Source organism: Coregonus lavaretus, assembly GCF_964263955.1.
Source record: "Coregonus lavaretus genome assembly, contig: HAP1_SCAFFOLD_69, whole genome shotgun sequence".
In the NCBI taxonomy this organism is placed as follows: domain Eukaryota; kingdom Metazoa; phylum Chordata; class Actinopteri; order Salmoniformes; family Salmonidae; genus Coregonus; species Coregonus lavaretus.
Window position 1 is genome coordinate 1,754,318 of NW_028158220.1, and position 25,803 is coordinate 1,780,120.

General features: G+C 39.3%; 2 protein-coding genes across 2 annotated transcripts in view; both read right to left on the reverse strand.

The window, feature by feature from the left end:
- Nucleotides 1-25,803, reverse strand: part of LOC311124275 (uncharacterized protein) — a gene marked incomplete at its 5' end in the record, with an annotated part of 339,652 nt that overhangs the window by 235,567 nt on the left and 78,282 nt on the right. The window lies entirely within an intron of this gene.
- Nucleotides 18,293-25,803, reverse strand: part of LOC311124270 (uncharacterized protein) — a gene marked incomplete at its 3' end in the record, with an annotated part of 41,941 nt that continues 34,430 nt past the window's right edge. Inside the window, exons 3-5 of the mRNA XM_084198439.1 lie at nt 19,403-19,483; nt 19,008-19,165; nt 18,293-18,336 (exon numbers count right to left, since the gene is read on the reverse strand). Of these exons, the coding sequence (XP_084054565.1) occupies nt 18,293-18,336; nt 19,008-19,165; nt 19,403-19,483 (283 nt within the window). The remainder of the gene's footprint in view (nt 18,337-19,007; nt 19,166-19,402; nt 19,484-25,803) is intronic.

A 25,803-nucleotide genomic window follows, 5' to 3' on the forward strand; every position in this document is an offset into this window, starting at 1 on the left:
CGGGTTCTTCACTGGCCATGACAGAACACTGACATTCCTGTCTTGCAGGAAATCACGCACAGAATGAGCAGTATGGCTGGTGGCATTGTCATGTCAGGATGAGCCTGCAGGAAGGGTACCACATGAGGGAGGATGCCTCCTTGCAGCATGCATAAGGCACGTTCACGCAGATGAGCAGGGATCCTGGGCATATTTCTTTTGGTGTTTTCCAGAGTCAATAGAAAGGCCTCTTTTGTGTCCTAAGTTTTCATAACTGTGACCTTAATTGCCTACCATCTGTAAGTCTTAACGACCGTTCCACAGGTGCATGTTCATTAATTATTTATGGTTCATTGAACAAGCATGGGAAACAGTGTTTAAACCCTTTACAATGAAGATCTGTGAAGTTATTTTGGATTTTTACAAATTATCTTTGAAAGACCGGGTCCTGAAAAAGGGACGTTTCTTTTTTTGCTGAGTTTATATTGGACATCAGGCATAGTCTTCTTTTCAATGTCTTTTCAATGACATTTTGCTACGTGGGAAACCTCAATGTCAAAACACAGTTTTAACATGTCCAAATCAATAACCAATATGCAAAAACAGTTTGTGATATATTGAAAACCGAAACCTAAACTGTACTATCTACACAAATGTGCCACAATAATCATATTAAAACAAGCACCTTATAAACTGCACAAGCACCAACAATAAGTCACTGATATCGATTATGGGGGAGATCAGGTTGTACCTGCTGTTGAAACTAACACAACTAAAAAAACACATGGAAATGGGAGATAACTTTTACCTCACTGGTTAGAGGACAACCTGCAGAAGACAGTCAGCTACATTTTGGAGGGATGCATTTACATTTATGGGTCGCTAAACAAAAGAACGCAACACTTATTTCATCGATATCATGTTGAAATCAATTGCGCAAGAGGGGGGAGATGAGGTTGCACATCCTGTTAAAACGAATAGCTCAAACACCACATGGAATCTGGGAATAATGTGTACATCTCTGGTCAGAGGACAATTTGTAGAAAACAGCTAGCTACGTTTTGATTAACGTGTAACACAACTTTTTTAATTTTTAATTTTACTTTTTGTTAAATCACATAAATACTCTTTCAATTCATAGCCTGGGTTTTTCCCAGAGGCTAATATCCATATCACGCTGAAATAAATTGAACAGGGGTAAATGTTTAGGGTTCTACATTGGGACATTATTAATTAAAGTACTCCTTCTACAAAGTCCTCCTTCTACACCCCAATGGTGGAACAAGCTCCCTCATGACGCCAGGACAGCGGAGTCACTCACCACCTTCCGGAGACATTTGAAACCCCACCTCTTTAAGGAATACCTGGGATAGGATAAAGTAATCCTTCTACCCCCCCCCCCCCCCACAAAAAAAATAATTGTAAAGTGGTTATCCCACTGGCTATAGGGTGAACGCACCAATTTGTGAGTCGCTCTGGATAAGAGCGTCTGCTAAATGACGTAAATGTGCCCTTGAGCAAGGCACTTAACCCTAATTGCTCCTGTAAGTCGCTCTGGATAAGAGCGTCTGCTAAATGACTAAAATGTAAATGTAAATGTACAATGTTGAAACATTCTACATTGTGACATTATTTCATTGATATCATGAAACAACTCATGTATGTATTTTCTGATGTTTGATCAGATATCTTTTATCAAAGTATCTCTTGTCACATGATCACAGCTATATCATTTATCTCCAGCTATATCATTTATCTCCTGCTAAATTGTTTCTCTCCTGTGTGTGTTCTCTGGTGTGATTTTAAATCTCTTAACCTAACAAAATTCTTTCTGCAGTCAGAGCAGTGATAAGGTTTCTCTCCTGTGTGTGTTCTCTGGTGTACTACCAGGCTGATTGACTGAGTAAAACTCTTCCCACATTGAGTACAGCTATATGGTTTCTCTCCTGTGTGTGTTCTCTGGTGTACTACCAGGCCGCTTGACTGAGTAAAACTCTTCCCACATTGATTACAGCCATAAGGTTTCTCTCCTGTGTGTGTTCTCTGGTGTACTACCAGGCCGCTTGACTGAGTAAAACTCTTCCCACATTGATTACAGCCATAAGGTTTCGCTCCTGTGTGTGTTCTCTGGTGTGATTTTAAATCTTTTAAAATAACAAAAGTATTTCCGCAGTCAGAGCAGTCGTAAGGTTTCTCTCCTGTGTGTGTTCTCTGGTGCACTATCAGGGAGCTTGAATGAGTAAAACTCTTCCAACATTGAGAACACCTATATGGTGATTTCTCTCCTGTGTGTGTTCTCTGGTGTACTACCAGGCCGCTTGACTGAGTAAAACTCTTCCCACATTGATCACAGCTATAAGGTTTCTCTCCTGTGTGTATTCTCAGATGTACTATCAGGTAGCTTGACCGAGTAAAACTCCTCCCACATTGATCACAGCTATAAGGTTTCTCTCCTGTGTGTACTCGCTGGTGTATTTTAAGTTCTGATGAAGACTTGCAACGTATCCCACAGTCAGAGCAGCAGTGAGATTTCTTCCCAGTGGGTCTCAGATGGTTTTTCTTAAGGTGTTCTGATCTGGAGAGAGACCTTTCTGCCTCGTCAGCATCATGTTGTTGAGGCTCCCCAGAGGATCCACGATAGCCACGTCTCTCTCCTGTGTGAACGACAAAGTCAGACAGATGGTTAAAGAAACACAACAGCAGAAATACACTGTTTATTTGAGGTAAAAGGTGATACCCAGAGCGTACCCATGAAATTGTACAACAATTGATGCCTTAAATTATTTGTCAATTGTCTTTTATACAGTCAAGTGAGCAACAATAGTCATATTTTGTCTTGTTTTCACATTAGTAGTAACATCGATGATTCTAGGCTCGAAATAAGTTATTAAAGTTGTTGAAATCCTAAGCAGAGTGCCAGACGACTTTTACTCTCCAATATAGGACCCTTTCTGTGTTTGCTGTTTGTTGCTATGCAACACAATTTGGCTGCAGAAACTCCTCCATGCTAATAACCGCTAGATATGGATGTAGTATATCTGAACTCCTCCATGCTAATAACCTCTAGTTATGGATGTAGTATATCTGAACTCCTCCATGCTAATAACCTCTAGTTATGGATGTAGTATATCTGAACTCCTCCATGCTAATAACCGCTAGTTATGGATGTAGTATATCTGAACTCCTCCATGCTAATAACCTCGAGTTATGGATGTAGTATATCTGAACTCCTCCATGCTAATAACCTCTAGTTATGGATGTAGTATATCTGAACTCCTCCATGCTAATAACCGCTAGTTATGGATGTAGTATATCTGAACTCCTCCATGCTAATAACCGCTAGTTATGGATGTAGTATATCTGAACTCCTCCATGCTAATAACCTCGAGTTATGGATGTAGTATATCTGAACTCCTCCATGCTAATAACCTCTAGTTATGGATGTAGTATTTCTGAACTCCTCCATGCTAATAACCACTAGATATGGATGTAGTATATCTGAACTCCTCCATGCTAATAACCTCTAGTTATGGATGTAGTATATCTGAACTCCTCCATGCTAATAACCACTAGATATGGATGTAGTATATCTGAACTCCTCCATGCTAATAACCTCTAGTTATGGATGTAGTATATCTGCATGGAGCAACAATGGTGAGCGAAGATTGTAGTTTTTCACAACGTATTCTGAATATTACAGCGCACAAATCAGCGGAAGATCAGGAGTGCTACTCAAGGAAACTCACATTAAGCTCTGTGTCGCTATTCACTAATTCACCACCGTGGGGGAAAACTCAGGGGAGTTCTCAGAGGCTGCCAGCAAAAATAGCCTCCATTTACAGGTTGCTTATGACTGCATTTCCCACTACTTTAGGATTATAATTGTAAGACTCGTTTTGTTTGAATGTCCTGCTTAATATAATGTTTGTGGCATCGTCTCAAACAACTGATTTATACTTAAAAAACATTTCAACTTCAACCAGTAAAATGCTCTTTGGCTAGCTTTGCTACCAGCCTGTTAATGAGCGTTAGCATTCAAGCTAACAAGAGCTGCATCCAAAATAGGTATTTATATAACATAGACCTACTGTAGGACCCATAACTTCACCTAATAACATAGACCTACTGTAGGACCCATAACTTCACCTAACAACATAGACCTACTGTAGGACCCATAACTTCACCTAACAACATAGACCTACTGTAGGACCCATAACTTCACCTAACAATAACACAGACCTACTGTAGGACCCATAACTTCACCTAACAATAACATAGACCTACTGTAGGACCCATAACTTCACCTAACAACATAGACCTACTGTAGGACCCATAACTTCACCTAACAACATAGACCTACTGTAGGACCCATAACTACACCTAACAACATAGACCTACTGTAGGACCCATAACTTCACCTAACAACATAGACCTACTGTAGGACCCATAACTTCACCAAACAACAACATAGACCTACTGTAGAACCCATAACTTCACCTAACAACATAGACCTACTGTAGGACCCATAACTTCACCTAACAACATAAACCTACTGTAGGACCCATAACTTCACCTAACAATAACACAGACCTACTGTAGGACCCATAACTTCACCTAACAATAACATAGACCTACTGTAGGACCCATAACTTCACCTAACAACATAGACCTACTGTAGGACCCATAACTTCACCTAACAATAACACAGACCTACTGTAGGACCCATAACTTCACCTAACAACATAGACCTACTGTAGGACCCATAATTTCACCTAACAATAACACAGACCTACTGTAGGAGCCATAACTTCACCTAACAACATAGACCTACTGTAGGACCCATAACTTCACCTAATAACATAGACCTACTGTAGGACCCATAACTTCACCTAACAACATAGACCTACTGTAGGACCCATAACTTCACCTAACAACAACATAGACCTACTGTAGGACCCATAACTTCACCAAACAACAACATAGACCTACTGTAGGACCCATAACTTCACCTAACAACATAGACCTACTGTAGGACCCATAACTTCACCTAACAACATACACCTACTGTAGGACCCATAACTTCACCTAACAACATACACCTACTGTAGGACCCATAACTTCACCAAACAACAACATAGACCTACTGTAGGACCCATAACCTCACCTAACAACATAGACCTACTGTAGGACCCATAAATTCACCTAACAACATAGACCTACTGTAGGACCCATAACTTCACCTAACAACATAGACCTACTGTAGGACCCATAACTTCACCAAACAACATATACCTACTGTAGGACCCATAACTTCACCTAACAACATAGACCTACTGTAGGACCCATAACTTCACCTAACAACATAGACCTACTGTAGGACCCATAACTTCACCTAACAACATAGACCTACTGTAGGACCCATAACTTCACCTAACAATATAGACCTACTGTAGGACCCATAACTTCACCTAACAACAACATAGACCTACTGTAGGACCCATAACTTCACCTAACAACATAGACCTACTGTAGGACCCATAACTTCACCTAACAACATAGACCTACTGTAGGACCCATAACTTCACCAAACAACAACATAGACCTACTGTAGGACCCATAACTTCACCTAACAACATACACCTACTGTAGGACCCATAACTACACCTACCAAAATAGACCTACTGTAGGACCCATAACTTCACCTAACAACAACATAGACCTACTGTAGGACCCATAACTTCACCTAACAACATATACCTACTGTAGGACCCATAACTTTACCTAACAACATAGACCTACTGTAGGACCCATAACTTCACCTAACAACATAGACCTACTGTAGGACCCATAACTTCAACTAATAACATAGACCTACTGTAGGACCCATAACTTCACCTAACAACATAGACCTACTGTAGGACCCATAACTTCACCTAACAACAACATAGACCCACTGTAAGACCCATAACTTCACCAAACAACAACATAGACCTACTGTAGGACCCATAACTTCACCTAACAACATACACCTACTGTAGGACCCATAACTACACCTACCAAAATAGACCTACTGTAGGACCCATAACTTCACCTAACAACAACATAGACCTACTGTAGGACCCATAACTTCACCTAACAACATATACCTACTGTAGGACCCATAACTTTACCTAACAACATAGACCTACTGTAGGACCCATAACTTCACCTAACAACATAGACCTACTGTAGGACCCATAACTTCAACTAATAACATAGACCTACTGTAGGACCCATAACTTCACCTAACAACATAGACCTACTGTAGGACCCATAACTTCACCAAACAACAACATAGACCTACTGTAGAACCCATAACTTCACCTAACAACATAGACCTACTGTAGGACCCATAACTTCACCTAACAACATAAACCTACTGTAGGACCCATAACTTCACCTAACAATAACACAGACCTACTGTAGGACCCATAACTTCACCTAACAATAACATAGACCTACTGTAGGACCCATAACTTCACCTAACAACATAGACCTACTGTAGGACCCATAACTTCACCTAACAATAACACAGACCTACTGTAGGACCCATAATTTCACCTAACAACATAGACCTACTGTAGGACCCATAATTTCACCTAACAATAACACAGACCTACTGTAGGAGCCATAACTTCACCTAACAACATAGACCTACTGTAGGACCCATAACTTCACCTAATAACATAGACCTACTGTAGGACCCATAACTTCACCTAACAACATAGACCTACTGTAGGACCCATAACTTCACCTAACAACAACATAGACCTACTGTAGGACCCATAACTTCACCTAACAACAACATAGACCTACTGTAGGACCCATAACTACACCTAACAACATAGACCTACTGTAGGACCCATAACTTCACTTAACAACATAGACCTACTGTAGGACCCATAACTTCACCTAACAACATAGACCTACTGTAGGACCCATAACTTCACCTAACAACATAGACCTACTGTAGGACCCATAACTTCACCTAACAACATAGACCTACCGTAGGACCCATAACTTCACCTAATAACATAGACCTACTGTAGGACCCATAACTTCACCTAACAACATAGACCTACTGTAGGACCCATAACTTCACCTAACAACATAGACCTACTGTAGAACCCATAACTTCACCTAACAACATAGACCTACCGTAGGACCCATAACTTCACCTAATTACATAGACCTACTGTAGGACCCATAACTTCACCTAACAACATAGACCTACTGTAGGACCCATAACTTCACCTAACAACACAAACCTACTGTAGGACCCATAACTTCACCTAACAATAACATAGACCTACTGTAGGACCCATAACTTCAACTAACAATAACATAGACCTACTGTAGGACCCATAACTTCAACTAACAACAACATAGACCCACTATAAGATCCATAACTTCACCTAACAACAACATAGACCTACTGTAGGACCCATAACTTCACCTAACAACATATACCTACTGTAGGACCCATAACGTCACCTAACAACATAGACCTACTGTAGGACCCATAACTTCACCTAACAATAACATAGACCTACTGTAGGACCCATAACTTCACCTAACAACATAGACCTACTGTAGGACTTATAACTTCACCTAACAACATATACCTACTGTAGGACTTATAACTTCACCTCACAACAACATAGACCTACTGTAGGACCCATAACTTCACCTAACAACAACATAGACCTACTGTAGAACCCATAACTTCACCTAACAACATAGACCTACTGTAGGACCCATAACTTCACCTAACAACATAGACCTACTGTAGGACCCATAACTTCACCTAACAACAACACAGACCTACTGTAGGACCCATAACTTCACCTAACACAATATACCTACTGTAGGACCCATAACTTCACCTAACAACAATATAGACCTACTGTAGGACCCATAACTTCACCTAACAACAACATAGACCTACTGTAGGACCCATAACTTCACCTAACAACAACACAGACCTACTGTAGGACCCATAACTTCACCTAACAACATAGACCTACTGTAGGACCTATAACTTCACCTAACAATACCATAGACCTACTGTAGGACCCATAACTTCACCTAACTACATAGACCTACTGTAGGACCTATAACTTCACCTAACAATACCATAGACCTACTGTAGGATCCATAACTTCACCTAACAACAACATAGACCTACTGTAGGACCCATAACTTCACCTAACAACATAGACCTACCGTAGGACCCATAACTTCACCTAATAACATAGACCTACTGTAGGACCCATAACTTCACCTAACAACATAGACCTACTGTAGGACCCATAACTTCACCTAACAACATAGACCTACTGTAGAACCCATAACTTCACCTAACAACATAGACCTACCGTAGGACCCATAACTTCACCTAATTACATAGACCTACTGTAGGACCCATAACTTCACCTAACAACATAGACCTACTGTAGGACCCATAACTTCACCTAACAACACAAACCTACTGTAGGACCCATAACTTCACCTAACAATAACATAGACCTACTGTAGGACCCATAACTTCAACTAACAATAACATAGACCTACTCTAGGACCCATAACTTCAACTAACAACAACATAGACCCACTATAAGATCCATAACTTCACCTAACAACAACATAGACCTACTGTAGGACCCATAACTTCACCTAACAACATATACCTACTGTAGGACCCATAACGTCACCTAACAACATAGACCTACTGTAGGACCCATAACTTCACCTAACAATAACATAGACCTACTGTAGGACCCATAACTTCACCTAACAACATAGACCTACTGTAGGACTTATAACTTCACCTAACAACATATACCTACTGTAGGACTTATAACTTCACCTCACAACAACAAAGACCTACTGTAGGACCCATAACTTCACCTAACAACAACATAGACCTACTGTAGAACCCATAACTTCAACTAACAACATAGACCTACTGTAGGACCCATAACTTCACCTAACAACATAGACCTACTGTAGGACCCATAACTTCACCTAACAACAACACAGACCTACTGTAGGACCCATAACTTCACCTAACACAATATACCTACTGTAGGACCCATAACTTCACCTAGCAACAATATAGACCTACTGTAGGACCCATAACTTCACCTAACAACAACATAGACCTACTGTAGGACCCATAACTTCACCTAACAACAACACAGACCTACTGTAGGACCCATAACTTCACCTAACAACATAGACCTACTGTAGGACCTATAACTTCACCTAACAATACCATAGACCTACTGTAGGACCCATAACTTCACCTAACAACATAGACCTACTGTAGGACCTATAACTTCACCTAACAATACCATAGACCTACTGTAGGACCCATAACTTCACCTAACAACAACATAGACCTACTGTAGGACCCATAACTTCACCTAACACAATATACCTACTGTAGGACCCATAACTTCACCTAACAACAACATAGACCTACTGTAGGACCCATAACTTCACCTAACACAATATACCTACTGTAGGACCCATAACTTCACCTAACAACAACATAGACCTACTGTAGGACCCATAACTTCACCTAACAACATAGACCTACTGTAGGACCCATAACTTCACCTAACAACATAGACCTACAGTAGGACCCATAACTTCACCTAACAACATAGACCTACTGTAGGACCTATAACTTCACCTAACAATACCATAGACCTACTGTAGGACCCATGACTTCACCTAACAACATAGACCTACTGTAGGACCCATAACTTCACCTAACAACATAGACCTACTGTAGAACCCATAACTTCACCTAACAACATAGACCTACCGTAGGACCCATAACTTCACCTAATAACATAGACCTACTGTAGGACCCATAACTTCACCTAACAACATAGACCTACTGTAGGACCCATAACTTCACCTAACAACATATACCTACTGTAGAACCCATAACTTCACCTAACAACATAGACCTACCGTAGGACCCATAACTTCGCCTAATAACATAGACCTACTGTAGGACCCATAACTTCACCTAACAACATAGACCTACTGTAGGACCCATAACTTCACCTAACAACACAGACCTACTGTAGGACCCATAACTTCACCTAACAACATAGACCTACTGTAGGACCCATAACTTCACCTAACAACATAGACCTACTGTAGGACCCATAACTTCACCTAACAACATAGACCTACTGTAGGACCCATAACTTCACCTAACAACATATATCTACTGTAGGACCCATAACTTCACCTAACAACATAGACCTACTGTAGGACCCATAACTTCACCTAACAACATAGACCTACTGTAGGACCCATAACTTCACCTAACAACATAGACCTACTGTAGGACCCATAACTTCACCTAACAACATAGACCTACTGTAGGACCCATAACTTCACCTAACAACATAGACCTACTGTAGGACCCATAACTTCACCTCACAACAACATAGACCTACTGTAGGACCCATAACTTCACCTAACAACAACATAGACCTACTGTAGGACCCATAACTTCACCTAACAACATAGACCCACTGTAGGACCCATAACTTCACCTAACAATAACATAGACCTACTGTAGGACCCATAACTTCACCTCACAACAACATAGACCTACTGTAGGACCCATAACTTCACCTCACAATAACATAGACCTACTGTAGGACCCATAACTTCACCTAACAACATAGACCCACTGTAGGACCCATAACTTCACCTAACAATAACATAGACCTACTGTAGGACCCATAACTTCACCTAACAACCACATAGACCTACTGTAGGACCCATACAGTGGGGAGAACAAGTATTTGATACACTGCCGATTTTGCAGGTTTTCCTACTTACAAAGCATGTAGAGGTCTGTAATTTTGATCATAGGTACACTTCAACTGTGAGAAATGGAATCTAAAACAAAAATCCAGAAAATCACAATGTATGATTTTTAACTAATTAATTTGCATTTTATTGCATGACATAATTATTTGATCACCTACCAACCAGTAAGAATTCCGGCTCTCACAGACCTGTTAGTTTTTCTTTAAGAAGCCCTCCTGTTCTCCACTCATTACCTGTATTAACTGCACCTGTTTGAACTCGTTACCTGTATAAAAGACACCTGTCCACACACTCAATCAAACAGACTCCAACCTCTCCACAATGGCCAAGACCAGAGAGCTGTGTAAGGACATCAGGGATAAAATTGTAGACCTGCACTGGGCTACAGGACAATAGGCAAGGCTGGGATGGGCTACAGGACAATAGGCAAGCAGCTTGGTGAGAAGGCAACAACTGTTGGCGCAATTATAAGAAAATGGAAGAAGTTCAGGATGACGGTCAATCACCCTCGGTCTGGGGCTCCATGCAAGATCTCACCTCGTGGGGCATCAATGATCATGAGGAAGGTGAGGGATCAGCCCAGAACTACACGGCAGGACCTGGTCAATGACCTGAAGAGAGCTGGGACCACAGTCTCAAAGAAAACCATTAGTAACACACTACGCCGTCATGGATTAAAATCCTGCAGCGCACGCAAGGTCCCCCTGCTCAAGCCAGCGCATGTCCAGGCCCGTCTGAAGTTTGCCAATGACCATCTGGATGATTCAGAGGAGGAATGGGAGAAGGTCATGTGGTCTGATGAGACAAAAAATAGAGCTTTTTGGTCTAAACTCCACTTGCCGTGTTTGGAGGAAGAAGAAGGATGAGTACAACCCCAAGAACACCATCCCAACCGTGAAGCATGGAGGTGAAAACATCATTCTTTGGGGATGCTTTTCTGCAAAGGGGACAGGACGACTGCACCGTATTGAGGGGAGGATGGATGGGGCCATGTATCGCAAGATCTTGGTCAACAACCTCCTTCCCTCAGTAAGAGCATTGAAGATGGGTCGTGGCTGGGTCTTCCAGCATGACAACGACCCAAAACACACAGCCAGGGCAACTAAGGAGTGGCTCCGTAAGAAGCATCTCAAGGTCCTGGAGTGGCCTAGCCAGTCTCCAGACCTGAACCCAATAGAACATCTTTGGAGGGAGCTGGAAGTCCGTATTGCCCAGCGACAGCCCCGAAACCTGAAGGATCTGGAGAAGGTCTGTATGGAGGAGTGGGCCAAAATCCCTGCTGCAGTGTGTGCAAACCTGGTCAAGACCTACAGGAAACGTATGATCTCTGTAATTGCAAACAAAGGTTTCTGAACCAAATATTAAGTTCTGCTTTTCTGATGTATCAAATACTTAAAAATCATACAATGTGATTTTCTGTATTTTTGTTTTAGATTCCGTCTCTCACAGTTGAAGTGTACCTATGATAAAAATTACAGACCTCTACATGGTTTGTAAGTAGGAAAACCTGCAACATCGGCAGTGTATCAAATACTTGTTCTCCCCACTGTATCTTCACCTAACAACAATAACATAGACCTACTGTAGGACCCATAACTTCACCTAACAATAACATAGACCTACTGTAGCACCCATAACTTCACCTAACAACATAGACCTACTGTAGGACCCATAACTTCACCTAACAACATAGACCTACTGTAGGACCCATAACTTCACCTAACAACATAGACCTACTGTAAGACCCATAACTTCACCTAACAACATAGACCTACTGTAGGACCCATAACTTCACCTAACAATAACATAGACCTACTGTAAGACCCATAACTTCACCTAACAACATAGACCTACTGTAGGACCCATAACTTCACCTAACAATAACATAGACCTACTGTAGGACCCATAACTTCACCTAACAATACCACAGACCTACTGTAGGACCCATAACTTCACCTAACAACAACATAGACCTACTGTAGGACCCATAACTTCACCTAACAATATCACATACCTACTGTAGGACCCATAACTTCACCTAACAACATAGACCTACTGTAGGACCCATAACTTCACCTAACAACAACATAGACCTACTGTAGGACCCATAACTTCACCTAACAACATATACCTACTGTAGGACCCATAACTTCACCTAACAACAACATAGACCTACTGTAGGACCCATAACTTCACCTAACAATAACATAGACCTACTGTAAGACCCATAACTTCACCTAACAACATAGACCTACTGTAGGACCCATAACTTCACCTAACAATAACATAGACCTACTGTAGGACCCATAACTTCACCTAACAATACCACAGACCTACTGTAGGACCCATAACTTCACCTAACAATAACATAGACCTACTGTAGGACCCATAACTTCACCTAACAATAACATAGACCTACTGTAGGACCCATAACTTCACCTAACAACATAGACCTACTGTAGGACCCATAACTTCACCTAACAATAACATAGACCTACTGTAGGACCCATAATTTCACCTAACAACATAGACCTACTGTAGGACCCATAACTTCACCTAACAACATAGACCTACTGTAGGACCCATAACTTCACCTAACAACAACAACATAGACCTACTGTAGGACCCATAACTTCACCTAACAACAACACAGACCTACTGTAGGACCCATAACTTCACCTAACAACATAGACCTACTGTAGGACCCATAACCTCACCTAACAATACCATATACAGTGAGGGAAAAAAGTATTTGATCCCCTGCTGATTTTGTACATTTGCCAACTGACAAAGAAATGATCAGTCTATAATTTTAACGGTAGGTTTATTTGAACAGTGAGAGACAGAATAACAACAACAAAATCCAGAAAAACGCTTGTCAAAAATGTTATAAACTGATTTGCATTTTAATTAGGGAAATAAGTATTTGACCCCTCTGCAAAACATGACTTAGTACTTGGTGGCAAAACCCTTGTTGGCAATCACAGAGGTCAGACGTTTCTTGTAGTTGGCCACCAGGTTTGCACACATCTCAGGAGGGATTTCGTCCCACTCCTCTTTGCAGATCTTCTCCAAGTCATTAAAGGTTTCGAGGCTGACGTTTGGCAACTCGAACCTTCAGCTCCCACCACAGATTTTCTATGGGATTAAGGTCTGGAGACTGGCTAGGCCACTCCAGGACCTTAATGTGCTTCTTCTTGAGCCACTCCTTTGTTGCCTTGGCCGTGTGTTTTGGGTCATTGTCATGCTGGAATACCCATCCACGACCCATTTTCAATGCCCTGGCTGAGGGAAGGAGGTTCTCACCCAAGATTTGACGGTACATGGCCCCGTCCATCGTCCCTTTGATGCGGTGAAGTTGAAAGATCAACCACCTGTGATAGCGAAACACTGTCCTCTCCATTACTCCAGCCTTCTTTAACTTTGGGCGCCATGATGGTAGCAACGTAGGCTAACGCTGGTACGCCATTCCAGTCAGCACAGCTAGCAGGACCGATGGAAACCGCAACAACCAGCAGGGATTTAAACAGCCAGAAGCCCGGGACTATCCACGGCTAACTGAGGCTAACGGCGTCGCGAGATCCAAATTCAATAGGTAGGCTAGTAAACAAAACACTTTTTAAAGGAAAAACTTTTCCAGACAATGTCAAAAAAACGTATAACGGCCATCCAAGAGACTGTCGACCAATCATGTTCACGTTGTCATGCAGCGTCACGCGGTTGCTAAGCTAATTGGCACGTAATCCCTTTTAAAAATCAGGGTATGAGTTGAGAAACCTGCCTATTGTCAGCTTTAATATAGCAGATAGATTGCAGCTTCCATCATTTCCAATCCCCCATATATTATTTTGTAAATATGTATATATATATATATACACAATACAGGTCAAAGGTTTGGACACACCTACTCATTCAAGGGTTTTTCTTTATTTGTACTATTTTCTACATTGTAGAATAACAGTGACGACATCAAAACTGTGAAATAACACATATGGAATCATGTAGTAACCAAAGAAGTGTTAAACAAATCAATAAATATGTTATATTTGAGATTCTTCAAATATAAAATATATAAAATGTTATTGTGTTACTTTTTATAATTTTTTACTTTAGTTTATTTAGTAAATATTTTATTGACTTTATTTAACTGCACTGTTGGTTAAGGGCTTGTAAGTAAGCATTTCACGGTAAGGTCTATTTGGTGCATGTGACAAATACAATTAGATTTGAATTTGTATGCTGTAGCATTAAGATTTCCCTTCACTGGAACTAAGGAGCATGAACCATGAAAACAGCCCCAGACCATTATTCCTCCTCCACCAAACTTTACAGTTGGCACTATGTATTCGGGCAGGTAGCTTGTAAGTAAGGTCTACACCTGTAGCATGAATCGTTCCTGTTCACAACGAGGTAAAGAGCAGAATAATTGAAGGAATGAATCCGAGCCTAACGCTCATCACCTGTGGAAGGCGGGGCTTCCAGCGAGGCGCGGATTTCATTGGCCTTGGCCTTGTCAACCAAAGTCACGAATCACCATAGTATGTTTTACCAAAGTTGACTGACCCTTAAGGGAACTACACTGCCATAAATGCAAGGAAATCCTCACTGGCAGTTATAGAAAGACCCATATACTGTATAACCATTGATTCTTGAAGAATATAACTTATAAATGCCTCAAATGTATTTCCCCATCAAAAACCAAAACATAAGCTTGTATAATGCCACTGGTTGTAAACAAACACTGTATATCTTCAAAACCAGGTTAAAACTATGATTTTGACCTCATGGATGGCCAGTCCTTGTTTTCATAGTGTAGTGAATTCCAGGGGGTAGCCCTGAGCTGGACTCAAACCTGGGTCCAGAGACTGTCAAGCCAACACCTTATAACTGTTATACCAAGATGTCTGAACTTCTTGATGAGGTCGCTAGGTTTTGGGTTAAGGTTGCTACAATAGCTTTCTCTATGAATTTGAGAGTGGTTACATTTCTCCAGCCCCCATCCCTCAGCTGTTTACCAAACAAAGTCTCAAGGCAGCCATTTTATTGCTGGGTTTCCCCTTTTAAAAAAGCCACACATCAATCAATCAACCAATCTGCAGTTCAAACAATAACAAAGCTGTCATTCCACCACTGTTTTGGTAATAAGATGAGGATGGGACTGGAGAAATGTAACTACTCTCAAAATCATAGACAGACCTATGGATGCAAGGACTGACCATCCATGATATCACCATTATAGTTTTAACCATGTTGAGGCGATACAGTGTTGATTTACATTTACATTGTTTCTAAACATTGGAGTAAAAAAAGCTTATTTTGGGATCTGATGGGGTACGACAGTTGAACTAAGCTCATGAGGCATGTGTTATATTCTTCAAGAATCAATGGCTATATATAAATAATTTAAAAGTCCAAATATGGATGTAGCAACTGCAGATTCCCCCTTTAAAACCACACATCAGTTCAACAACTGCAGAGTTTGTGCCTCTGTTTTTAAGACAGTACTTACTAGTGTTAATCAGGGCCCGGTTTCTCAAAACCATCTTACTGCTAAGTTCATCATTAGAACCATTGGATGCCTTAAGATGCCTTTGGGAAACCGGAACCAGATATCCAGCTTCCTCCTCTTCTTCCTCCTCCTTTTTCGATGTGACAGTCATCTCCTCTTCCTCCTCTTTCACTCCAAAAACTGCATCCTCCTCTTCTTTCACTGTAACATCCTCCTCCTCTTTCACTCTGAACGCGTCTTCCTCTTCTTTCACTGTAACATCCTCCTCCTCTTTTACTCTGAACGCGTCTTCCTCTTCTTTCACTGTAACATCCTCCTCCTCTTTCACTCTGAACGCGTCTTCCTCTTCTTTCACTGTAACATCCTCCTCCTCTTTCACTCTGAACGCGTCTTCCTCTTCTTTCACTGTAACATCCTCTTCCTCTTTCACTCTGAACGCGTCTTCCTCTTCTTTCACTGTAACATCCTCTTCCTCTTTCACTCTGAACGCGTCTTCCTCTTCTTTCACTGTAACATCCTCCTCCTCTTTCACTCTGAACGCGTCTTCCTCTTCTTTCACTGTAACGTCTTTCTCTTCTTCTTTCACGGTAACAGCCTCACCCTCTACTTGTTTTTGTATTGTAACATCCTCCTCTTCCTCCTCCTCTTTCACTAGAGCTTCTTTCTCCGTCCAGCAGACCTCCTCTTCTTTAGCAGGAGGAGAGTAGCTTAGTGAGCTCATGGTCGGGGATGTTGACTAATAACAACTTAATATTAAATGAAATAGGTTAACAAGTAGATACGACGGAAGTGTGTTTAAAACACAGTAGCTAATATACACCGAAAGCGTCTAGAGCTTGAATCTTTCGGCTGTTGGCTAACCAGCTACGGAGGTGGTTGACTGTTGCCTCCCGTCCACTAGATTATACGTCACGCTTTAAGCATCGCCTGAAAGACACACATCGCCATCTGCTGACTGGAGTGGGTATCGCGGTTGAGGTTTATTTTAAATGTATATAATTAAATAATACTATTATATTGAGACATACAAAGACAGTGATGTGTTTATTGATTAGTGCAGATTTTTAACGAGTTCAAATTAAAAAAATTATACTACAGCACATCTGCATTTAAGGCAGTTTCATTAAGTCAAACAAAATCTAAATAAGTAACTATCTAACATGCTGCTCCAACATGGTGTAACAATACATCATATAGATGTATATAATGAACAGACTAGGTCTATACTGCTCCTACATGGTGTAACAATACATCATATAGATGTATATAATGAACAGACTAGATCTATACTGCTCCTACATGGTGTAACAATACATCATATAGATGTATATAATGAACAGACTAGGTCTATACTGCTCCTCCATGGTGTAACAATACATCATATAGATGTATATAATGAACAGACTAGGTCTATACTGCTCCTACATGGTGTAACAATACATCATATAGATGTATATAATGAACAGACTAGGTCTATACTGCTCCTACATGGTGTAACAATACATCATATAGATGTATATAATGAACAGACTAGATCTATACTGCTCCTACATGGTGTAACAATACATCATATAGATGTATATAATGAACAGACTAGATCTATACTGCTCCTCCATGGTGTAACAATACATCATATAGATGTATATAATGAACAGACTAGGTCTATACTGCTCCTACATGGTGTAACAATACATCATATAGATGTATATAATGAACAGACATAAATGTAGAATAATGAACTAGTTTTCCACATTTTATTTATATTCAGATAAAATTACGCTGCATTAATAAAATCATTTTTACAATCAGCACCAGTTTTATCTGATATGGTGGAATAATCCTGATGGAAACAGTCATGAGGTAGTGAATGTTTTTCATGTCAACAACTTATCAATGTTATCAGAACAACGTCACCACATTTTCATATTCCTTTAGCTTGAGGACTAGTACACAAATTAACTAAATTAAACAAGTAAATTCAAAAGGTTTCAATGTTAGAATCAAGAAATGCACATGCTATGAATCTAGTTAATCATTTACATTTTGCAATATCCAAATCATGTAATCAATCAAATTCATTTTGCAATATCCAAATCATATATCCAATCAATTTCAATCAAATTCATTTAGCAAAAGCCTAATCTTATATATAAAATCAAAGTCTATAGGTTTCAAGGTTAGAATCAAGAAATGCAAAGTTCCATTCATCTATATAATAATTTACATTTAGCAATATCCAAATAATATAATGAACAACTGAGGGTTTATACCTGTAACCAATGCATTAAAGTTCATAACCAAAACAAAATACACATTTTATAGTATTTAATCTGATTTTAGATATGATCAGGCCTCGAGGTGAAAAAACAAAAATATGCCTATTTTTGAGTAAGAATTCATATAAACAAAATGATTTCATGTGGCATAAACAAAAACACAAATTGTCAGTTAAAAGCATAAGTCAGAACACAGCCTCTATATTCTCTCATGTGATTTCAGGTTCTCTGACTGGGAAAATGTCCTTCCACACAGAGAGAGAGCAGTGGTGGGGCTTTTTTCGTGTGTGTTCTCTTATGCTCCTTCAGTCTCTTTAACCAGGTAAAACTCTTCCCACACTGGGAGCAGTGGTAAGGCTTTTCTCCTGTGTGTATTCTCTCATGCACTTTTAGATACCCTCTCTGAGTAAAACTCTTTCCACAATGGGAACATTGGAATGGCTTTTCTCCTGTGTGTATTCTCTTATGCTGCTTCAGGGTAGCTAACTGAATAAAACTAATTCCACATTGGGAACATTGATAAGGCTTTTCTCCTGTGTGTATTGTTTCATGCCTTTTCAGGTTAGCTAACACAGTAAAACGCTTTTTACACTGTGAACATTGGAAAGGCTCTTCTCCTGTGTGTGTCCACTCATGAGCTTTTAGGTCATCTGATCGGGAAAATCTCTTTTCACACTGGGAGCAGTGGTAAGGCTTTTCTCCTGTGTGTATTCTCTCATGCTGTTTTAGGTGCCCTATCTGAGTAAAACTCTTTCCACATTGGGAACATTGATAAGGCTTTTCTCCTGTGTGTATTCTCTCATGCCTTTTCAGGCTATTTAACATGGTAAAACTCTTTCCACACTGGGAACATTGGAAAGGCTTTTCTCCTGTGTGTGTCCTCTCATGAGCTTTGAGGTCCCCTGATCGGGAAAATCTCTTTTCACATTGGAAGCAGTGGTGTTGTCTCGCTGGTTTGGGAGTCTCTGGGTCTGGTTCCGCTGTAGGACTCTTCCCGCTGTCAGAGTGAGAGTCTGGTCTCTCTCCTGCCAAAGACAAACAGAGTATTTAGTTAAACAGAGACTTGAATGAATCCTCCACATGATAAAACTGTCTTCCTATGATGTTTAACCTAGACTAGATCCCTAAATAAAAGAGCAGAGCTTGTCATCACAGAGTGGCTGTAGTGCTTCGTACACTGGGTAAATCCATTTGAATTCAATACATTTTTGACAGCATCCCTTTTGATTTAAAAAAAGCTTTCCTTACATGTTTGCCTTTGGAAGAAGTGGTAAGAAAGTGACTTTTTGTAACTGAAAGCCAAAACATTCATGAGATGAAGGTGCTCGAAGTTGACTCTTTTTGCAAACCCCACCATGCAATGAATCATCCATCGTCTTCATCACTGGAAAATATTAACGGTTGAGTTTGAGATCATTTAAAAGCTTCCAAACAGGGTGGTCAAACTATTTGATTATTTCTTGAAAAAAAAGTGTTTTAATAAAGGCCTGATTGATGTCACTTTTGCCCCAATCCCAGCTAATAAACCTGACCCCAATAATCAACTAATCATGATGTTCAGTTTAGAATGCATTTAGTTTAATCAGCTGTGTTTGCTAGGGATGGGGGGAAAGTGTGACACCACTCCGTCCCCGAGGACTGGAGCTGCCCGTCCCGGATTCAAAACAACACATATTTTCAAGTCAACATTCTCTGTGGACCTCCAACAATCTTTGTGGTTCCATTTGAAAGGTGAATAACATTTACATTTCAACTTTTAGTAAATGTTTCAGCCACGACACCACCCTGTAAAATAGGATCTAAGCCTTAACTTACTGTATGGGTCTACATACTGTATGGGTCTAAGATACAGCATACTGTATGGGTCTAACAACATACTGTATGGGTCTAAGATACAACATACTGTATGGGTCTAAGATACAACATACTGTATGGCTCTAAGATACAACATACTGTATGGGTCTAAGATACAACATACTGTATGGGTCTAAGACACAACATACTGTATGGGTCTAACAACATACTGTATGGGTCTAAGATACAACATACTGTATGGGTCTAACAACATACTGTATGGGTCTAAGACACAACATACTGTATGGGTCTAACAACATACTGTATGGGTCTAAGATACAACATACTGTATGGGTCTAACAACATACTGTATGGGTCTAACAACATACTGTATGGGTCTAAGATACAACATACTGTATGGGTCTAAGATACAACATACTGTATGGGTCTAACAACATACTGTATGGGTCTAAGATACAACATACTGTATGGGTCTAAGATACAACATACTGTATGGGTCTAACAACATACTGTATGGGTCTAACAACATACTGTATGGGTCTAAGATACAACATACTGTATGGGTCTAACAACATACTGTATGGGTCTAAGATACAACATACTGTATGGGTCTAAGATACAACATACTGTATGGGTCTAACAACATACTGTATGGGTCTAAGATACAACATACTGTATGGGTCTAAGATACAACATACTGTATGGCTCTAAGATACAACATACTGTATGGGTCTAACAACATACTGTATGGGTCTAACAACATACTGTATGGGTCTAAGATACAACATACTGTATGGGTCTAAGATACAACATACTGTATGGGTCTAAGATACAACATACTGTATGGGTCTAAGACACAACATACTGTATGGGTCTAACAACATACTGTATGGGTCTAAGATACAACATACTGTATGGGTCTAACAACATACTGTATGGGTTTAAGATACAACATACTGTATGGGTCTAACAACATACTGTATGGGTCTAAGATACAACATACTGTATGGGTCTAACAACATACTGTATGGGTCTAAGATACAACATACTGTATGGGTCTAAGATAAAACACACTGTATGGGTCTAGGATACAACATACTGTATGGGTCTAAGATACAACATACTGTATGGGTCAAAGATACAACATACTGTATGTGTCTAAGATACAACATACTGTATGGGTCTAAGATACAACATACTGTATAGGTCTAACAACATACTGTATGGGTCTAAGATACAACATACTGTATGGCTCTAAGATACAACATACTGTATGGGTCTAACAACATACTGTATGGGTCTAACAACATACTGTATGGGTCTAAGATACAACATACTGTATGGGTCTAAGACACAACATACTGTATGGGTCTAAGATACAACATACTGTATGGGTCTAAGATATAACCTACTGTATGGGTCTAACAAACAACATACTGTATGGGTCTAAGATACAACATACTGTATGGGTCTAAGATACAACATACTGTATGGGTCTAACAACATACTGTATGGGTCTAAGATACAACATACTGTATGGGTCTAAGATACAACATACTGTATGGGTCTAAGATACAACATACTGTATGAGTCTAAGATACAACATACTGTATGGGTCTAAGATACAACATACTGTATGGGTCTAACAACATACTGTATGGGTCTAAGATACAACATACTGTATGGGTCTAAGATACAACATACTGTATGGGTCTAAGATACAACATACTGTATGGGTCTAAGAGACAACATACTGTATGGGTCTAACAACATACTGTATGGGTCTAACAACATACTGTATGGGTCTTAGATACAACATACTGTATGGGTCTAAGATACAACATACTGTATGGGTCTAAGATACAACATACTGTATGAGTCTAAGCTACAACATACAGTATGGGTCTAAGCTACAACATACTGTATGGGTCTAAGCTACAACATACTGTATGGGTCTAAGATACAACATACTGTATGGGTCTAAGATACAACATACTGTATGGTCTAAGATACAACATACTGTATGGGTCTAAGATACAACATACTGTATGGGTCTAAGATACAACATACTGTATGGGTCTAAGATACAACATACTGTATGGGTCTAAGATACAACATAATGTATGGGTCTAAGATACAACATACTGTATGGGTCTAAGATACAACATACTGTATGTGTCTAACAACATACTGTATGGGTCTAGGATACAACATACTGTATGGGTCTAAGCTACAACATACTGTATGGGTCTAAGATACAACATACTGTATGGGTTTAAGCCACAACTGATGGAGGGATTGTGCGTTCCTGGTGTAACTCGTTTAGTTGTTGTTGCCATCCTGTACCTGTCCCGCAGGTGTGATGTTCGGATGTACTGATCCTGTGCAGGTGTTGTTACACGTGGTCTGTCACTGCGAGGACGATCAGCTGTCCGTCCTGTCTCCCTGTAGCGCTGTCTTAGGCGTCTCACAGTACGGACATTGCAATTTATTGTCCTGGCCACATCTGCAGTCCTCATGCCTCCTTGCAGCATGCCTAAGGCACGTTCACGCAGATGAGCAGGGACCCTGGGCATCTTTCTTTTGGTGTTTTTCAGAGTCAGTAGAAAGGCCTCTTTAGTGTCCTAAGTTTTCATAACTGTGACCTTAATTCCCTACTGTCTGTAAGCTGTTAGTGTCTTAACGACCGTTCCACAGGTGCATGTTCATTAATTGTTTATGGTTCATTGAACAAGCATGGGAAACAGTGTTTAAACCCTTTACAATGAAGATCTGTGAAGTTATTTTGATTTTTACGAATTATCTTTGAAAGACAGGGTCCTGAAAAGGGGACGTTTCTTTTTTTGTTGAGTTTAGATAAGCTGGTTAAGAAGCTAAGATTTAAAGTTGGCTTTTTCTACAGAAACAAATCGTGCCTTTCTCTAAGCAGTAGGAAGCAGATTATTCAGTCAACCTTTTTATCTGTTCTTGATTATGGTGATGTTATTTATCAAAGTCCAGCTGCTACTACTCCTAAACCTTTGGATGCCGTCTACCACAGTGCCCTTCGTTTTGTTACAGGTGACAGGTTTGATACTCATCACTGCATCCTGTATCAAAATGTTGTCTGGACTTCGCTAAAGACCCGTAGATTTCTACATTATCCCCTTTTTGTTTACAAGGCCCTATTTCATAACCTTCTGTCTTATCTAACTTTGCTGTTGAAGTATAGACACCTGAGTTGTTTTACCCGTTCACAGGATTGGTTAACTCTTGAGGTTCCTAGGGTCTCCACCGAGCTAAAAGGTGAATCTGCTTTTAGTTTTAATGCACCGTATTACTGGAACAAAGTTCTAAAATAAATTGTTTCTTGATGTTCTGGTGCCGTTCGGGTAATTTAAAGTATTGATTGGGAATGTATTTGTGGCGGAATGTAACTGTTTTTCTGCGTGATTCGTGATGTTTGCTTTTTGTTTGTATTTTAAAGAGTATATGTTTGGGTATTATGTGTATATTGATGTTGTATATACATGCATAAAAGACACCTAGGTCTCAATATATTTTCCCATGACTGTGTTTTTGTATTTTAATGAGTATATGTTTGGGTATAATGTGTATATTGATGTTGTATATTCATGTGGAAAAGAGATCTAGGTCTGAATATATTTTCCCACGACTGTGTTTTTGTATTTTAATGAGTATATGTTTGGGTATAATGTGTATATTGATGTTGTTTATACATGTGGAAAAGAGATCTAGGTCTCAATATATTTTCCCATGACTGTGTTTTTGTATTTTAATGAGTATATGTTTGGGTATAATGTTTATATTGATGTTGTATATTCATGTGGAAAAGAGACCTCAATATATTTTCCCATGACTGTGTTTTTGTATTTTAATGAGTATATGTTTGGGTATAATGTGTATATTGATGTTGTATATTCATGTGGAAAAGAGATCTAGGTCTCAATATATTTTCCCATGACTGTGTTTTTGTATTTTAATGAGTATATGTTTGGGTATAATGTGTATATTGATGTTGTATATACATGTGGAAAAGAGACCTAGGTCTCAATATATTTTCCCATGACTGTGTTTTTGTATTTTAATGAGTATATGTTTGGGTATAATGTGTATATTGATGTTGTATATACATGTGGAAAAGAGACCTAGGTCTCAATATATTTTCCCATGACTGTGTTTTTGTATTTTAATGAGTATATGTTTGGGTATAATGTGTATATTGATGTTGTATATACATGTGGAAAAGAGACCTCAATATATTTTCCCATGACTGTGTTTTTGTATTTTAATGAGTATATGTTTGGGTATAATGTTTATATTGATGTTGTATATTCATGTGGAAAAGAGACCTCAATATATTTTCCCATGACTGTGTTTTTGTATTTTAATGAGTATATGTTTGGGTATAATGTGTATATTGATGTTGTATATTCATGTGGAAAAGAGACCTCAATATATTTTCCCATGACTGTGTTTTTGTATTTTAATGAGTATATGTTTGGGTATAATGTGTATATTGATGTTGTATATACATGTGGAAAAGAGACCTCAATATATTTTCCCATGACTGTGTTTTTGTATTTTAATGAGTATATGTTTGGGTATAATGTGTATATTGATGTTGTATATACATGTGGAAAAGAGATCTCAATATATTTTCCCATGACTGTGTTTTTGTATTTTACTGAGTATATGTTTGGGTATAATGTGTATATTGATGTTGTATATTCATGTGGAAAAGAGATCTCAATATATTTTCCCATGACTGTGTTTTTGTATTTTAATGAGTATATGTTTGGGTATAATGTGTATATTGATGTTGTATATACATGTGGAAAAGAGATCTCAATATATTTTCCCATGACTGTGTTTTTGTATTTTACTGAGTATATGTTTGGGTATAATGTGTATATTGATGTTGTATATACATGTGGAAAAGAGATCTCAATATATTTTCCCATGACTGTGTTTTTGTATTTTACTGAGTATATGTTTGGGTATAATGTGTATATTGATGTTGTATATACATGTGGAAAAGAGATCTCAATATATTTTCCCATGACTGTGTTTTTGTATTTTACTGAGTATATGTTTGGGTATAATGTGTATATTGATGTTGTATATACATGTGGAAAAGAGATCTCAATATATTTTCCCATGACTGTGTTTTTGTATTTTACTGAGTATATGTTTGGGTATAATGTGTATATTGATGTTGTATATACATGTGGAAAAGAGATCTCAATATATTTTCCCATGACTGTGTTTTTGTATTTTACTGAGTATATGTTTGGGTATAATGTTTATATTGATGTT